The sequence below is a fragment of the Zootoca vivipara genome, chromosome 5, assembly GCF_965207765.1.
Source record: "Zootoca vivipara chromosome 5, rZooViv2.hap1.1, whole genome shotgun sequence".
Lineage (NCBI taxonomy): Eukaryota > Metazoa > Chordata > Lepidosauria > Squamata > Lacertidae > Zootoca > Zootoca vivipara.
This window is the reverse complement of record NC_142588.1, coordinates 31,970,962-31,988,024: the sequence shown is the minus strand read 5'-3', so window position 1 is coordinate 31,988,024 and position 17,063 is coordinate 31,970,962. Positions and strand designations below refer to the sequence as shown.

Below are 17,063 nucleotides of genomic sequence, written 5' to 3'. Positions count from 1 at the left end.
AAATGGCTGCCAGGAAAAATACACTTTTTAAGCCAAACCAGAACTATTTTATAACTCATTATTCATTTTGCATATTTTTTTCAGAGTCATCACTACTTTCCATAAAAATATGCACTACCACAAGGAAACTTTTCTGCATTAAAATATTACTGTATTCTATCATTATTGTTCTTGGAGATAAGTACAAAAGCATTTTTAATACAAAAAAATACAATCCACTGAGGATGTCAAATATATGGTCTTAAACTTTAACACTGCTCTTTTCCCAATGAACATCTGGCACAACTTTCAGAACATTTATGACTCGACTTAATTTCATAGCAGAAAAAACATTTAATGCATATTCTGCATCTACCCATCACAAAAGCCTGTCCAGGGAGCAGGCCCCCATAATAGTTTTTCTATGGCAGAAGAATAAAATTCCCATTTTACGTGAAACTTGTTATATTGGGTAATATGAACATTACCAAATTCATAAAAATCCAGGAGGATTAGAAGCATAAAAAATGAGTAACAGCTTTCACATACCAATATATGGCATGGGATGACTGTATTCATTGCACCAAAGGAATCAATTTATTTATTTTACTTACTTATTCATTCCATAAAAATTTATACACCGTATGATTGTAAAAAATCTCGAAGCGCTTTACAGAAAATAAAACTGTAAAATCAAGAAAAAAGACAACCCTACATTAAACCTACAATAGTTAAAATAATAAAACAGATTAAAATTATCTCAACTTTCTAAGCATTTTAGTAGCTTTGTCTAAACAGGAATGCTATTAGCAGGTGCCAAAGAGTATGGTGAAGGTGCCTGCTTTATCTCAATTGGCAAGGAGTTCCAAAGTGCAGTTGCTGACAAACTAAACTATTTTGTTCAAATAGCACTGAAACGACCTTTAAAGTATTTAACCCCACTGCTTTTTAGGTATTAGTATCAATATACATCAAAAATGTGAGGAAAAGACCCATACACTGCAGCAATACCAAGGGATACAATGCTTCTGTAAGCTATGTTAGCTTACAGTTAGAAAACTACATGACATTCTTCTGCAGGAACCATGTTAGTGGGGGCCAAGTCACGTAATATTAGAGAAACTCTGCTTAATTTGCACTGACCAGTGTTGCTAAGCACAAAGCCCATAGGAAAGGCATTCAGCAGTTTTCAGGAACTAGTGGAAAATGCAGATAAATATCAGATTTACAATACAATTATTTCTGGTTTCTTTGCTGCCAAGAGTAAATGCACATTGTACATATTGTTGAACTTTATGAAAATGACGCATCCTTTCTGAGAGGAAGTGTACAGATTAGAAACATTATTTGGCCTTCTTTGCCCAGCCACTGGAGAAATGGGAAGGTTTTGCTATTCAGAACTCTTCTCCCCTACCCCATTTACTTTGGCACCACAAAACTAATGCCTTTACCAGTGTACCCCTTCTGGATGAAACTTCATCTACAGAATCAATATTGTTCATGTACATCATATACTTGTTTGACACACACACACAGAGGGAGGGGGGGGGGAGAGAGAGAGAGAGAGAGAGAGAGAGAGAGAGAGAGACTGTGTTTTAGGTTGGATATATCTTACAAATAGAGCAGCTAAAATCTACAATATGAAGCATTTAAAAACATATATGTATGCGTATATCTCTGTGTGCGCAAACACAGAATTAATCCAGTTCTCAAAGTGAATATCCTTACATAGCAGAAACAGGGTCATACACACTCCAGAGAGATGCATCAACAGGCTTGGGGGAAAACCAAGTTTTGCAGAAGTAAAAGCAAATTAGGAAATCCCTAAGGTGGGGGAAGGTAAACGGCGTTTCCGTGCGCTGCTCTGGTTTGCCAGAAGCAGCTTAGTCATGCTGGCCACATGACCTGGAAGCTGTATGCTGGCTCCCTCGGCCAGTAAAGCGAGGTGAGCGCCACAACCCCAGAGTCATCCACGACTGGACCTTAATGGTCGGCGTCCCTTTACCTTTACAGTGAGGGAACTCAAAAATCAGGACGAGGACTGAGCGTGCTCAGCAGCTATAGAGTGCAGACTGACTGTTGCAGGGGGGAAATACAAATCCTAGCGGTAAACTAGGAAGAGCATGGTGGTTGTGTGACACCCTGAATGGGAGCACTCCATGCTGCAATCTTGTTTCTTTTATTTTAAGTGCCTGTCATAAGAAAGTGTAAGTGGAAATAAGCATCAAAAGTGGGAAAGTCTTCCAAACACTGCTTCCATTCAAACCCAGCCTTTCATTCTGGAACAGATTGTAGCACCCTGTCAGAAAAGACATACTACAATCACAAAAGTCATTGTGGTATAGTGGCAAGGATATCTGACTTACAGGGGAGAAGACATGGCTTCAGATCTCTCACTCATAAAAGTCACTAAGGGACCTTGGGCGAGTCTTTCTCTCAGCCTAATCTATCTCTGATTATATACTACTCTATACTGCTAAAGTATAGCCAAGTACCGTGTATATAAGACTACTTTTTAACCCAGGAAAATCTTCTCAAAGTCGGGGGTCGTCCTATACCCCGGGTCGTATTTCTTATACGGCGAGTATATCCCAAACTCTATATTTTAACTGCAAAAGTTGGGGGTCGTCTTATATGCCCAATCGTTTTATATGCCCAGTCATTTTATAAGCCGGAATATACGGTATTCACAGAAACATGCATTCAATTTAGCCAGTCCAATAAAAAGGCAGGTTATTTCTAGATCCGTTTTATACAGGAATTACATTTTAGGCTGGTCCAACATAAATCCACAATACCAACACTTATATGGGTTGATTTACATTCATTATTGGCCTTAATATTTTGAACTCATTAAACATGATAAAATTGTCATACTAAGAATAATATTTCATGATCTTCACAAATACAAAATTAAACAATCTTATTGAAGTTAAACAAAATCCTATTGAATCAGCTAGCCAAATACAGCCAAAAGGCATTTCATAGCTGCACAGCAGCAGTGTTGCCATTTTGATTTTGCCTTTTGTGGTAGGATGCAACCGGCTAAACCAATACCATTCATGATGCAGAGGGAAACTAAACTCCCAAGACAAAAAGCAGGAATATATAAACCACTCAAAATGCACCTATCAAGACTGCATGACCACCAGTCAATTCAAATGGAAAGCTTTGCTACTGGACAGGGGGGAAAGAGTAACTACCTGTTGAACCTATGCTGAAGAAACAGAGACAAAGTGAAGGGAGTTCCATCTCTCTGGAAAACCACAGTAAGCCACTGAGCATTCCCAGAGACACAAAGAAGTCCAGATAGAGAAACAGTTTCCCAGAAGTCTGCATTATATTCACTAAATTAAAAAGTATGAAAAAGATTATTACTAGAGATGATGTGTTTGTGTTATATAATCCAACTGACAAGGTACACTCCATTGCAGACTACCATGTACTTTGTGTGGTACTTGGCTCACGTCAAATCAGGTAAAACATTATTTGAGACACAAGACAGCAAATGAAAATGTGCAGTTAACACCCTGAATTTCTACGAATTTTCCATCTTTGAAACATTTGTGTTAACAAGGGACACTACTGACATAGTAAGCCCTTCTACTTTCTGCACACCATAATCTGGACATTTGCAAACTAAAATGTTTATTTTATTCCTAAACTCTTAGAAATGTGGGTATAGGGAAATCCTGGGGTAGACTCACCTTTAAAGCACTTCTATGCAATATCTGAAAACCATGATATTTATAGATATCCATTATATGCATCATTCCTATGAAATAGTGGTTTTGTGTCAGAATTAGTGAAAATAAACTGTAGATGCCAAAATATTATTTCGGTGGGACATGGGAAGTGTATTCCTTACCCACCAGGAAGGACAGAAAGTGGAGTTTTCCATTCTACTTGACAGATGCTGAAAATGCTTATGAGTGCACAGATTGACTTGTGAATTACAGATATTAAATATGTAATTTGTAACACAGTTCAGAATCTAAAGAGATTTAAAATATTGCTGTAAAAATGCATTGTGTCTCCTACGTCTAAAAGTCTCTGATTAATCTATCCTCAAGATGGGAGGAGATACTTAAAAAAGCAGTTTGAAGTATATAAAGACGGATGCACAAGCATCAGTATATAACACATTTTGCATTCATAAAGGCCCAAAGTTCAAAACCTAGAATTCCAATTAAAATGTGTATTCAACAATAAGTCTGAGAAACACCTTCCTGAGGTCATAGAGTGCCACTGCCAGTCCAAACAAGCAATAGTAATCTAGGCAGAGCAATGGTCTAACTTATAAAATACACACACAGAAAGTCATAATCGGGAAAAAATTCAATGCCATTTTCAGTGCAAATTAATGTATAAGTTACTCACCATTTCAAAGTTTCTACTAAAACACAGATCATATAGCTACTTGCTTGTACTGCAACTATTACTGAGGAAAAGAGGACTAAAAGTTGAGACTTAAACTGTGTACACAGTAACAGTTGTTAATTGTTAACTTAATGTTTAACTTGTATAACTTTACAAATCTGCACATTCTATATACAACTTTCTAAAACACAAGTTAAGTAATTGCAGCTGAAGGGGATGCCATTCCACATCACTTGAAAGAACTGAGGAAAACTTAAAGGAACTACAACAAGAATCAATCAGGTATTTAAATTTACCACTATGTACTAAAACTATACACACAATAAGAGAATCTATGAACTATCTATTTTAATGACTTTTGAATTGGCAAAGGAGAATAATTACACCTTTTGCAAATAAAATGTAAACCTTAAGGAAATTAAGGTAAACTCTACTACCTCTAACAGGATCAAATATCCACTCTTATTCACATACTATGACTTACATTGTAATCATATACCGTGTTTCTCATATTATAAGACATGTCTTATATTTATTTTTTTCTCAAAAATACACACTATGGCTTATTTTCAAGGGATGTCTTATTTTTTTTCCTCCTCCTGCCGCGGCCGGCATTGCTGCTGCGCCTATCACTATGTCTTATTTTCGGGGTATGGCTTATATTCCTTGAATGCTTAAAAATCCTGCTATGGCTTATTTTATGGGTATGTCTTAAAATATGAGAAACAGGGTACAGAGCAACAGCTAATTAAAAAAAGCATGCAATCTTTCAGATTAGAAATTCTACTTCCATGAAAATATGCACAATTACTCTGTTTATCGGGTATTTGAACTGTACAACAATTTAGACTTTGATAACAATGCACCTCCTAAAAAGAGAGGATGAGAAGACAGATATACTACAGAAACAGAATTTAAAATATATGAAGTTATGTCTGAGAAATCAAGACGTCCCGGTCTTTGTTTTCATTAAAGTTAGGTAACTAAATTTACAAAATCCAAACTACAGCACTGCCTTAATCATAGCTACTCTGAAGTAAGCTCTATTTAATTCAATGAGACTTATTCACAGGTAAGTGAGTTTAGGATTGAAGTCCCCCAAGCCCACTTACCTGGCAGTAAGCCCCATTACATTAGGTATTACTGTACATACCACTGAAAGCAATGGAAGAGGATTTACAATACATAATTCTAAGCATGTATACTCAAAAGTAAAGTATCCCCAAGTTTAAACAAGCTCAACCAAGTATGAACAGGATTGCAATTAGCTGCAACTAACTTCTGTTTGATCATGTACACTGTCTTTCATATTAGCGAACAGGACATATAATTACTTGTCTCATCAAGTTAAGTAGGAAGTACAATTTTGTACAAATGGAAGAAGTGAAATATTTCCAGGCTACATCCAGGAAGAAATACCCATGCCACAGCACAACTACAATCCTTAGGTAATTGATTCCAGAGGAGTAATTCTGAAATAGTCATATATACAAAAAGCAATAAATGAAAATACCTAAGAAATTGCTTGTACAATATTTCTATGCTTACCAATAGGTTATTTCTATATATGATTTGATTTAAAATCTATTGGCTTAACAAATGGTTTGGATTATTTTTGTCTAACAGCATAGCCGTAGGTATGTTTTCTCAGAAATAAGCCCATCTAAATTCAATGGGACATGCAGCATAACACTATAAATATTTCCTTGGAAGCAATCTGTGTTCAGTGAAGCTTATTCCCAGGTATAAGTTTGCAACCTCAAGCTCTAAGAAATGTTGCTAATATTGCAGCCTAAGACAGTGGTGGGCAGACCTCAGGTTTGCAGAATCTACTTATTTTTTACCTTAACTCCAAGACCCAACAACTAGAGCCAGGTGCAAAAGACATTCACTTCGAATTAAAGAACAGGATACCTCTGAGCAGCTACAGATGAAAAGAACCAAAACTGAGTTCAGTTACTTCCTACAAAAATCTATTTGGTTTGGTTACCCAAAGGTTTGCTTATGTCAGCAGTTTATTTGGGGAGGGGGCACTTTGCTGTTCTTATTGTTAAACAATTTGGGACTCAGATCTTTGGATTATTGCAGTAGATCAAGAATATCTATCAGTAGATTCTGATCTAATTTCTGCCTGTGCCCAGCCTAAGAGACTCATTTTAACCTTGTGATGTGTGAAGAGATTTCAACTTATTAAATGGCTGGAGGATTCTCCAATACACTGGTGACACTTTACTGCTCCAGTATCAAATATTTACTGGTAACCTTTGGATTCTCCATGCTACAACTTCACACACACTGTCCAACTGTGAGTTAAAAGAGCTGTCTTTCAATTATTTATTGGAATAAGAACAAACTAGTTTTCATTTTTAACTATTTTTAATGTTGTTAGCATAAACACCAGTGGAAAGATAATTTGAATTTTCTTGTTCTATGATCAAAAATCTTACCATGTAAATGCAGCTCTATTATTCATATATTTAAAATGATCAGTGATATAATTATCACTTTCATGCAGTGTGAACTGCTTGCTACAATATCAGCAGCACAAATATACTATACATATTTACCTGGCAGTAAGCCCACTGAACATAATCATACTTCTGTGGAAACGTACACTGTACTGCAATTGTGGTAAACAAATTTAAAGATGGAATGTAATTTGAGCTAATAAAAAAAATAAGTTTTGTTGCTTAAACGAGTATTTTATTTTAAGAATATGTATCTTTCACCAATTAAGAATACCTAACATTCAAAAGATTAGAAAAACCACCAAAGAGTTAAGCAGATGTAACAAACTGTTTGGTAAGCAGTTCTGAAATCTAGAGTAAGACCACAGAGCCTCTCAATACAAAATCTTTACAAATTTAACAGCCTCCCACCCTCATAAAACCACCTACGGTATCTCATCAGTATTATTTCTGAAGAGATATTAGCCTAATGCTGGTATACTGAAAAAGTGTTCCCACTTTCATTGTTTCTCAAATTTACTAGGCTACAGTTTAACACAGAATCACTTCCCTATAACATGCTGTTTCTATTGGGGGAGGTGAAAGAATTCACAATGTTAAACAATGTAGGCATTTGCAGATGCAACATAAATTACTGGATGAAAGTTTTGATAAGAACCAACTTCCCAGTTCTAACTGCTTTGGGGTCATATTATCAATGCAGGATTTGATTAGGACTGTTACAGAAAATTGTCTTCTTATCCCTATGTATTTAAAGTGATGCTGCCATCAAAAATGGGTACACCAACCACACCAACACTGTAACAGAAAAGTGTTACTGCAGTAATAGTCTGAAGCTCATTACCGGTAGGTACTTTTAGGTAGGAGGTAACACTCCAACATCTAATGCATGTTAAATAATGCCACACAATAATTTTATTCCAAATGACCACTAATACTCTTTGCAATCATACTTTTAAACATAAATATGCATTAATCTATATGGCATTATTGTTTAGGATCAACTATTGAGTCTTACAGTATTTTACTTGCCATGATAAAACACAAAAACTGCAACTTATTAACAACCCTCTATCTACTCATTCTACAGGCAAGAAAAGGAACAACACTGTAAATTGACCCACAGTGTGCATTTTCTATACTCCAAAAAGGAGCATTTTCCAGAAGACAAAGGGCATTACAAACTAACCAACCAGATCTTTGTCACTGTAACTCATAAAGTCTTAACAGCCAAAGCTGCAATCCTAGATTGCACTACACCAGGTATCGCATTATACAAAAGACACTGAAAGAAACATGCTAGATAATCGCTGCATAATTCTGATGCAACAGCTGTATGTGCACTACTGCTTTCCACTTGAATTTCATCTCTACCTTTTAGTGCCAGGCCTAGGCCTGAGCCTGCCAGATTCTAGCTGCTGCAAATCAGCGAGGGGGAGGAGGGAAGGCAAGGGGGCAATCACAGCAGCTTTTTTGAAAGAAAGTACAGTATTACTTAACCGGGGAGAGAGAAAGAGATGAGGGACAGGGGGGACACAGGTCTCCCTTTTATACTGAAGGTGGGGGTGGGGAGTACAGGGAGGGTGGGGAGAATTTAAGACATACGGGTTCCACCTCCCCTAAGGAAGAAAAAAAATGAAAAGAAAAGCGTCCCCGGCCCAGCAGGCCAGGGTAGGCCTGCACAAAATTTGGGATACAGGTCAGGTCTAAATCGAAGCCATCCTCCTGGTATCGCCTTTTGTTCCTGCTGACGATCTCTTTGATGATGGCGGTCATGTCTGGGAGCCGGGAGCCGCTCAGGAACAGCGCGGACAGGCACGGCGGCGGCTGCAGGGCGCAGATGGCTCGGAGCCTCGGCGGAGGAGGCTGTTCCCCCACCTCTCCCCGCCGCCGGTGATGAAGAGGGCGGCCGCGGCGGCTGCCTAGGCGGCGGCTGGAAAGCAATGCTGCTGCTGCTGCTCCTTCTTCGGGCGCTGCGAGGACGGCGGCACCGTGGACAGGGCCCGCTGCTGCTGGTTGCGGCGGCAATTCAGGCGAAGGCCCCGCAGCGGCACAAGGGCCCTGGCCAGAAGGCGGCGGCGGCGGCGGCGGCTGTTGCTGCAAGGAAAGTCCTCCTGCTGCAGCAGCTCCCGCCAGTGGCGCGGCTCCCCTCAGCTCCTGCAGGCTATACCTTGAGCGCGGCGGCGGCGGGGGAGAAATGGGGCCCCGCGTCTCCTTAGCGCTGCTGCTGGGCGAGAAAGAGGAACCGCCGCCGCCGCCGCCGCCGCCGCCGCCGCCGCCGCCGCCGCCGCCGCCGCCGCGCTCCCTTTCTCTCTCGCTCGAACGGCGGCGCTCCAGCACAAACGGTGACAGCAGCTCCGCGGCCGCGGCGGGGCTCCGGGCCCCCGGCTGGCTTGCTTCTCTCCGCGCCCCCCGCCGAGCACCGCACCCCGCGCGAACCGGGGCCGGGCGGGCGGGCAGGCAAGCAGGCTGAGGCTTTTCCGCGGAAGGCGGCCGGCTTGAAAGTTTCGGTGCTCTTTTGGCTCGCACCTCCGCTGGTTGGGGGGGGGGGGCAGCAGGCGGGGAAAGGGGGGGAAGGAAAGGGAGGGGGAGGCGGCTGGGCCGGGAGGGAGGGAGGGAGGGAAGCGGAGAGGAAAAGAGGAAGCTCAGGTCCTGAGGGGCGCGCGGGGCTGGAGGCTGCCCCGTGTCATATTCCTTTTCTCTGCTGCTGCTGCTGCCGCCGACGTTATAGTTCCTTCTCCCTCAGTCCATCGGGGCGAGAGCGCTCCCTCGTAGCCTCAGCGCCAGATCTCTGCCACCGCGAGCGAGCGAGTGCTCCCCCCACATACACCGCCGCTCCCGCGTCGTCGCCGCCGCTGCTGCTGCCACCTCCGCCGCGCGCCCGGCTTCCACGAGCGTCACTGCCGTCAGTTCGTTGGACCGTTCCCCGGCCGTTGGGCTGTGGCTCCCAAGCCCCAGCGCCAACCGCCTGAGCTTCAAACTGCCATCATGGCTGCAGTTTCCGAGAGGAGGGGGGAGGAGGAGGAGGAGAATGAGGGAAGGGAAGCAGGGAGGGGGGAAGGGAAAAGAGGGAACGGCACCGAGAGAGGGAGAAAGAAGCGGGTGGGGGGATCAGAGAGAGAGAAAGAGAGAATCGGAGCTACGGAACCACTCCTCGCTAGGTCCTTCCGCCGTTGCTGCTGCTGCCGCCGCGTACGAAAAAATTAGTTCTCCACCGCCACATCACCGCCTCCTCGGCTCCAGCGAGCTCGCTGCGCGCTCTGGCCAAGTAGCAACCCCCTCCCCCTACCGCCGCCGTCCGGGTTCCTTATAGCGCCTAACGAGAGGAGGTTTGGCTCTTCTCACACGGAACGGTCTGGCCGAGACATAAGTGATCAAGAGGGGGGGGGAGGCGGGAGGAACAGGGAGAGAGCGCGCGCGCGCACACACGTACTGAGTGGCGGAAGGATACAATAGACTATTGCCTCATCGCAATGACGGGCTAATTCCCTGCGGAGTCACGTGACGAGTGCTAGGAGCGGGGGGACTTCCCGCTTCCCTGTCTCCCTAACCACCATCGCCGCCGCCAGCCACGACCACCATCCTATGCAGCGACGGGGCTGCTTCTCCCTCTCTCTCTTTTTGAAGTGGTCAGGTTTTTGTACTTTAGGAACAAGGACTGGATATATCAGACGTTGGCCGTTGCAAATCTTGTCCCTGAAGTCCGGGCCGTATGGTAGCCAAAGTGACTGGAGGGGTGGGGGGGGGGTAGCCTGGCCTCGCCTGCTCTTGCGATTTTTGCAGCAGTTTGGTTTTTGTAGACATCAGCAGGTGCAAGTTTGCAACGGTGCCGGAGATAACCATTATCGCCTGATAACGTCTGCAGATATGTATGTGTGTTTGTGTGTTTTAATGTTAGTAAAACTAACAGATTGGGCCTTGGAAATCTGGTTCCTTCAGCAGCGTTATGGGTGGCTGCGTCGTCCTTTAAGCCGGGGCTCGTTATGTGCAAAGCGGAGCGTTGGATCCCTACAATGTGGCTCTTAGCCTCCTGCGTGGTGCTGGAACTTTAAAAAATAAAAAAGTGTTCTTAGTCCTGTAGACACCTGTAAACTTTTAACAGGGAAGAGTTGCCTTTCGTGGCTAGTTGCTGATGTCACTCGGCGCTCAAAAAACTGACAGAAAAGTCGCCCTGGTCACAAGTGGCTGCAGGAAAAGAGAAGACAGGCCAGGCTAGGAGGGGCGATCGTGCAAGAGCAAGTAGTGATCAAAAGCAGCGGGGCGAATACAGGGAAGTGCCAAGAGCAGCCCTGAACGCGGTGGCCCCCAGGTGGCTGCAACACAGCGCGAACTATCAGCAGCCGCCCTTCGCTCCATGGCTTCCGTCTGAGCTTGTTCTTTAACAGCGAAGCATGGCAAGAAACGGATGCAGCGGTCGCCAGGGCTGCTGCGCCACCTATTGCCTTGGAAGAGGAAACCGCAGTTGCAATGAGCGCACACAACGCCCTGCTCCTCAAAATTCCCAGGGTCACCGGCCTAGTAGGCCCCACCCACCTCTTGTTAGGGCACCAAAGCTATGCTTCAGTGCTTGCACGTCAAAAAATAAATAAATGCATGGGCTACTCCTTAGAGAGAAGGGGTGGGGAAATCCTCAAAGCCAAACAACAACGAAAAGCAAAACTAATCACACCTCTGCTTTCCCCACCTTTAAAAAATGTTCTCCATTATGTGGGCTAGAGAAGGCATTAAAATATTTATCAGTTCCTTAGGATTCCATGGTCTTCTGTGGAATTTTATCTTGCACATGCTGCAGATTTAGGGTTGCCAACTGATACAATTTTTAGCAAACTATATATTGTGTTTTTTACAGCACTGTACCATGCTGTGCATCAGTTTACAGTCTTTCCCCCCCCTCAGGCTGATGAACATTTTTCAGCTGATGGTCCTTCACCATCTTCCTTTGTGAGGACAGATGGGGAGAATTCATTAGCTTTTCTGCAACATTCCTATCTTAAGTGGTTGTCTCATGCCTTGGTGCTCTAGTGGCCTTGCTAGTTCTTTGGTAATTTTCCTGCCTCGTGTGAATTTTAATGTATCTTTCTATCATGAGAAAGTATGAGCATTTGGACTTTACAGTGGTACCTTGGGTTACAAACGCTTCAGGTTACAAACTCCGCTAACCCAGAAATAGTACCTCAGGTTAAGAACTTTGTTTCAGGATGAGAACAGAAAACGTGCTCTGGCGGCGCGGCGGCAGCAGGAGGCCCCATTAGCTAAAGTGGTACTTCAGGTTAAGAACAGTTTCAGGTTAAGAACAGACCTCCGGAACAAATTAAGTTCTTAACCAGAGGTACTACTGTACAGTGGTACTTTGGTTTAAGTACACAATTGGTTCCGGTAGTCTGTACTTAACCTGAAGCATACTTAACCTGAAGCGAACTTTTCCATTGAAAGTAATGGAAAGTGGGTTAATCTGTTCCAGACGGTCTGCAGAGTACTTAAACTGAAGCGTACTTAAACTGAGGTATGACTGTACAGGTACTCGTTTTAGTTATTCTGTTATAAACTCTGGCTGTGAACCATTAATATGCACACTTTAGTTTTCCTGCTTCCCTTCCAGGAACTCCCTCATCAAACATCCCTAAAAAGCTTTTAAACTAACTTGAATTTTAAAAAGGCTCAGGTGCTTCTAAAAGGGTTCACAGAACACTCTAGAGAACATGTACTATTTTTAAACCCTGATAACTATCCTACCATTTTTATTACTAAACTCACATCAGAGTGTAATGAAGATTGTGATTTCTCCCCTTTCTTCAAAAGATGTAGAAATGTATTTTATTCATTTATAATAATGGTTGCAACTTCCTACCAGCTAATGATTTGCTTATTGAATCTACTCCACTTGGGGCTCTGATAAAAGGGGGAGAGCACAGCAGTTTCCTAAACAAAACAAGTGGAATACATCTACATATTTCCTTATTTTGCACGTTAGTAGCTATCTCATTGTAACTCCTTTCACAGACATAGTTCACTTCAGAATGAAGGAGAAACCTTTAGGACATTTGATATTTAAGTTGATGCTATACCGTTTATGAATGCCATGCCATGAGACTGTTTTGTACAACAACAATATTGCAGCACACCACTCCAATCCCCGAAGGGTGCAAGATTCCAGGCATTCCAGGTTCCATGCTTACACAGGGTGCATGTTTCCTTTTGGAAATGAGGCATAGTGGAGACTGTGGTGTCTATATGATATGTGGTTTATTTACACATATATACAGCCCGAGCCTGCAATGGAGGGGTTCACAGCATTAACACCTCAAAAGGGTCTTGTTTCTCCCATTCAGCCACGGGGCTCTCTGCCTTCATCAGCCAGCAACCTTTTTTCCTTTAGGTCACATTACAGCCAACTCTCAACTCTGACCTTACTGTTTTCACTATTTAAAAGCTGGAGGAAGGGCCCCACTCATTTGGTGTCTGGCACAGAGTCCTCCCTCTCTCCTTTGCTCTCTTAATGGCCTATCACTTTTCCTTTGCTCTTTTCTTAATGGCCCATCATTAGGAGATTGCCTGAATCTTGCCTGGTTTATATTTTTAGCACTTTTGGATACAGGGATTTAAAAGGTCTGGCACCCAGTTTAACATCCCACGCCTTGATTAAATTCTAACAGTTCCTGGATCCATGTATTATAGATGTCTGCCACCCACAAACTCATAGCATTATGCTCTCGTGAGGAGAATAGCTATTCTAAGTATCAGTCCACCAGTCTATATTATTGCACTAATATCCCAAGTCCATTCTTACTGTCGTCAAAACATTGGTATAAAGGAATTGTTTAGACAATAACATTTGAATTCGCTCGCAGTCCAACTTTATTGGACTTGTAAGTAGAGTTCTAGGAATATTTTTTGGGGAAGCCTATGAACTTAAGCTCTTGAGAACTGCATGTAGATGCTACCGGTACATGTAATAACAGGTTCAAAGAGAAGATCCACTCCAACTTCTGTGCGTTGAACATATCGTGTGAAATTGCTGTGGCACGTACATAACAAAATTAGAAACTTCATCACCATGCATTTTGGAAATAATTGCATGCTCACATACAGTTTGTTTTTTCTAAGGCGACTTCAGCTACGGTATTCCTAGGGAGATGTTGGTATACTTTGGTCTCTATTGTTCTACATCCTCTCCACCTCCAGATGCTTACTGTGAGAATTGTGCAATTGTGTATTTGTTGAAATCATTTGAACCTGCTTTAATTAAAAATGGTTTTGCATTTTCATGGTTATTTCCTATCTAGGAGCCTCTAGAGACACATCTAATGCACGCCTCAGATTGCACGAGGGTAGAAAAGATTGGGAGGGGGGAGGCTGCTTCACCTTGGTAACAAGGAATCGTTACGGGGCAGAAACCAAGGAGTGGGCAAGAACAGAACAAGCTGGTCATAGATGAGGCCTCTGGTGTCCCATTTGCATATTTTTGTCTACAAACATTTCTGAAGTGTTTGAAGAGGGGAAGCCCCTATTCACAGCCGTACTGTCTAATTTTCTTTGCAGCAACACTGCATGTTGACATTACAGCGCAAGCAAGGCAGTTCTGGCGCATCATTTATAACTAGCTCCAAACAACCAGCTGGTTTCAGAGGGAGGTGGAATGCACTGCACATCCTCCTCAATGGTTGTATATGATTACCGCAATAGAATGAAACTGGCCTATACTAGGTGCTTGGCTCATCTGTATAAGTGCTACCGGGGTACATTCTTTTCATTCTTTGCAAAATCTCAGCACATCTACAGTGAGGATGTAAAAGTTGAGTAACCTCCTAGCGCTTGCTTCAGACTTTCATCCTTTTCAAAATCACCGTTAGGCCAAGATATGTAACCCAATTATTGCTATGTACTACATCTGTCTTCCCTGCTTTTTACCTCCCAATTATTTCCCTATATAAAAACTAAATCCTAAAACAAAAATGATGGAACATTGCTACCAGTGCAAGCCATGCTAGGTAGCATGTTTCAAACAAGCAGCTGAAGACCGCTAACTGATAGTTAAGAAAACTGAGATATAGCAAGTACTTCAGAGACCTATAATGAGCTATATAGCTTGCCACTTGAAATGTGTCTCACTACCCACGTTAACAAAGGCAAAGGGCTTTATTCTCTAGGCCTACTTGTCTCGGTGTAAATATATTATCATCCAACAGCTTAGCCTGTGCTGGACATTAGCTGCAAAGCCATGAAACAGTAGAACAAACATTAAATCAGATGTACAGTGTAGGGACTTACTACAGATACTTGCCTTAAAAAAATTAACTTTGCTAGGGGCAAAATTGTATCAACTCAGGATTTTCTCTTACAAGTCACCTTTAGCAGCAGCTATTTATATAGCAAGCTCTTCAGGATAAAGAACACATCTTAATCTGTGTTTGCAAAGCACAGTGTAAATTTAAAGTCCCGTAAAAGTGGAATGTCCGGGAATAATAAAACTGTATGAGCTTTATAATGAACTGTTTGCCTCTCAAGTGGGATGAAATAGAATCCTCCAAGCCAGTTTGTGTTTGGTTTGGTAACAGCTCCCCCATCATTTTCCCCCACCCACTTTACAGAACACGACAAGATGAGTCACACAACTCTCTTTTCGGGAATGTCAACAAAAGAGACTAAAGACTGTGCAAAATTACATAATAAACTATATTAAAGGAAAATCAGCTTGCCATTTGCAAACTGCAAGGCTGACAATTTTCATACAATAGTAAGACCACTGTAGTTAAACCAGTGTTTTCATTATTAGTGGAGTAATATGGAGTAGCTAGGAGTAGCCCTCCAGATGTAGTCTAGCAGATGCAGACCAGTGGTATGCAGGCTTGGTAATCCAACAACATCAGTCTCCACCATAAAAACAGTAAAAAGCCTGCCTGTTAAAAGCCACATCTTAACAAGGCAGCAGAACAAAACAGGAAGGCTTACTTGAGAAGGGTATTCATGGCAAATGAAATGGCCTTGCCCTTCTATCACAAAGTCAATGGTGGAACCCAGAGCAGGATCTCTTTAGTTCTCAGGAATTAATGTATAGAATATGGTCCCTAGGCCACAGCTAGCATGACAGCAAGAAGAGTGAAGGGCAGTTCTGAACATGCAAGAGGGAGATTTCCAAGGACAAATGTTTTCATTCATGGATCTCCCTCTTCACAAGCCCCATACGATCATTCTATAAATCTCCTATTTAAATAAATGGGACTTAACTTTGGCTGCATTGTGCCCATACTGTATATAATATTCATATCATAATATATAGCTTTAACAAGGGGATCTGCAACAAACGTTGTTGTGTAGGTAGAGTACTCTTATTCAGGGCACAAACCACTCAGGAAGCCCATCTGCTGTGCCTTCCGCCACCCACACTTCTGCTTTTCCTGTTCCCTACCCACCCAACAGACAACCAGCATTTCATAGCCACTGAGCATGCTCACTGAATTGGTATATTTGGGGTAGGGGGGCTGCCCCCTTAGGGTCTTTTTTCTAAGGGGGGATATTTCTGCAAATCTTGGGGCTTGTACAAGTCTCCTGATACCTCTCTCTTGTACCAGGATGATGTCAAGGATCAACACTCAGAGAATGAGTTTGCTATTCATATATCATATGAATTTGCAACTAGCTGGTACATTGTAGTGGTCAGGCAGTGTCAAATTTAGATTTGGGGATATCTGGGTACAAATTCCCACTCAGCCGTTAATTTACTGCTTGATCTTTGGCCAGCCATTGTCTCTCAGCCTAACCAACCTCACAGGGATGTTGTAAGGATACAGTGGAGAGGGGAGACAGACATCTATATGCCACCTTGATTTCCTTGTACAGTAATAAAGAATATATAAAAATATGATTAATGCAAGGGTGTTGTAATAATTTTACAATTACTGCCTAGTTCAGTTTGTCATAGGTTTTCAACCACTCAGAAATAAAATGAAGTGGTGACATACTGTTTTACAAATACATTCAAGGACATTCTTCCACATGCAGGTAAATCAGAAGTTGCAGGTGGCCTACTTACAATAACATAGCTCCAGGTTATAGAGATAGGGAAAGCGAGCACAGCTGAACAGTTAGGAAAACACAGCATCTGGAACCATTTTATGCCTCATCTATCAATCTGCTTTATGGGACTGGAGAATTAACATTTCAAACCACACATCATTGCTTCATGACTGATATATCCCAGAACTGTGGTCATTACTTCACCCCAAAGCAATGCGGATG

At 42.4% G+C, this 17,063-nt stretch overlaps 1 protein-coding gene across 1 annotated transcript in view; it reads right to left on the bottom strand.

Annotated features, from left to right (window-relative positions):
• Positions 1-9,690, bottom strand: part of PTEN (phosphatase and tensin homolog) — a 54,484-nt gene extending 44,794 nt beyond the window's left edge. Inside the window, exon 1 of the mRNA XM_035137353.3 lies at positions 8,525-9,690. Within this exon, the coding sequence (XP_034993244.1) occupies positions 8,525-8,603 (79 nt within the window). The 5' untranslated portion in view covers positions 8,604-9,690. The remainder of the gene's footprint in view (positions 1-8,524) is intronic.
• Positions 9,691-17,063: the final 7,373 nt, after the last annotated feature.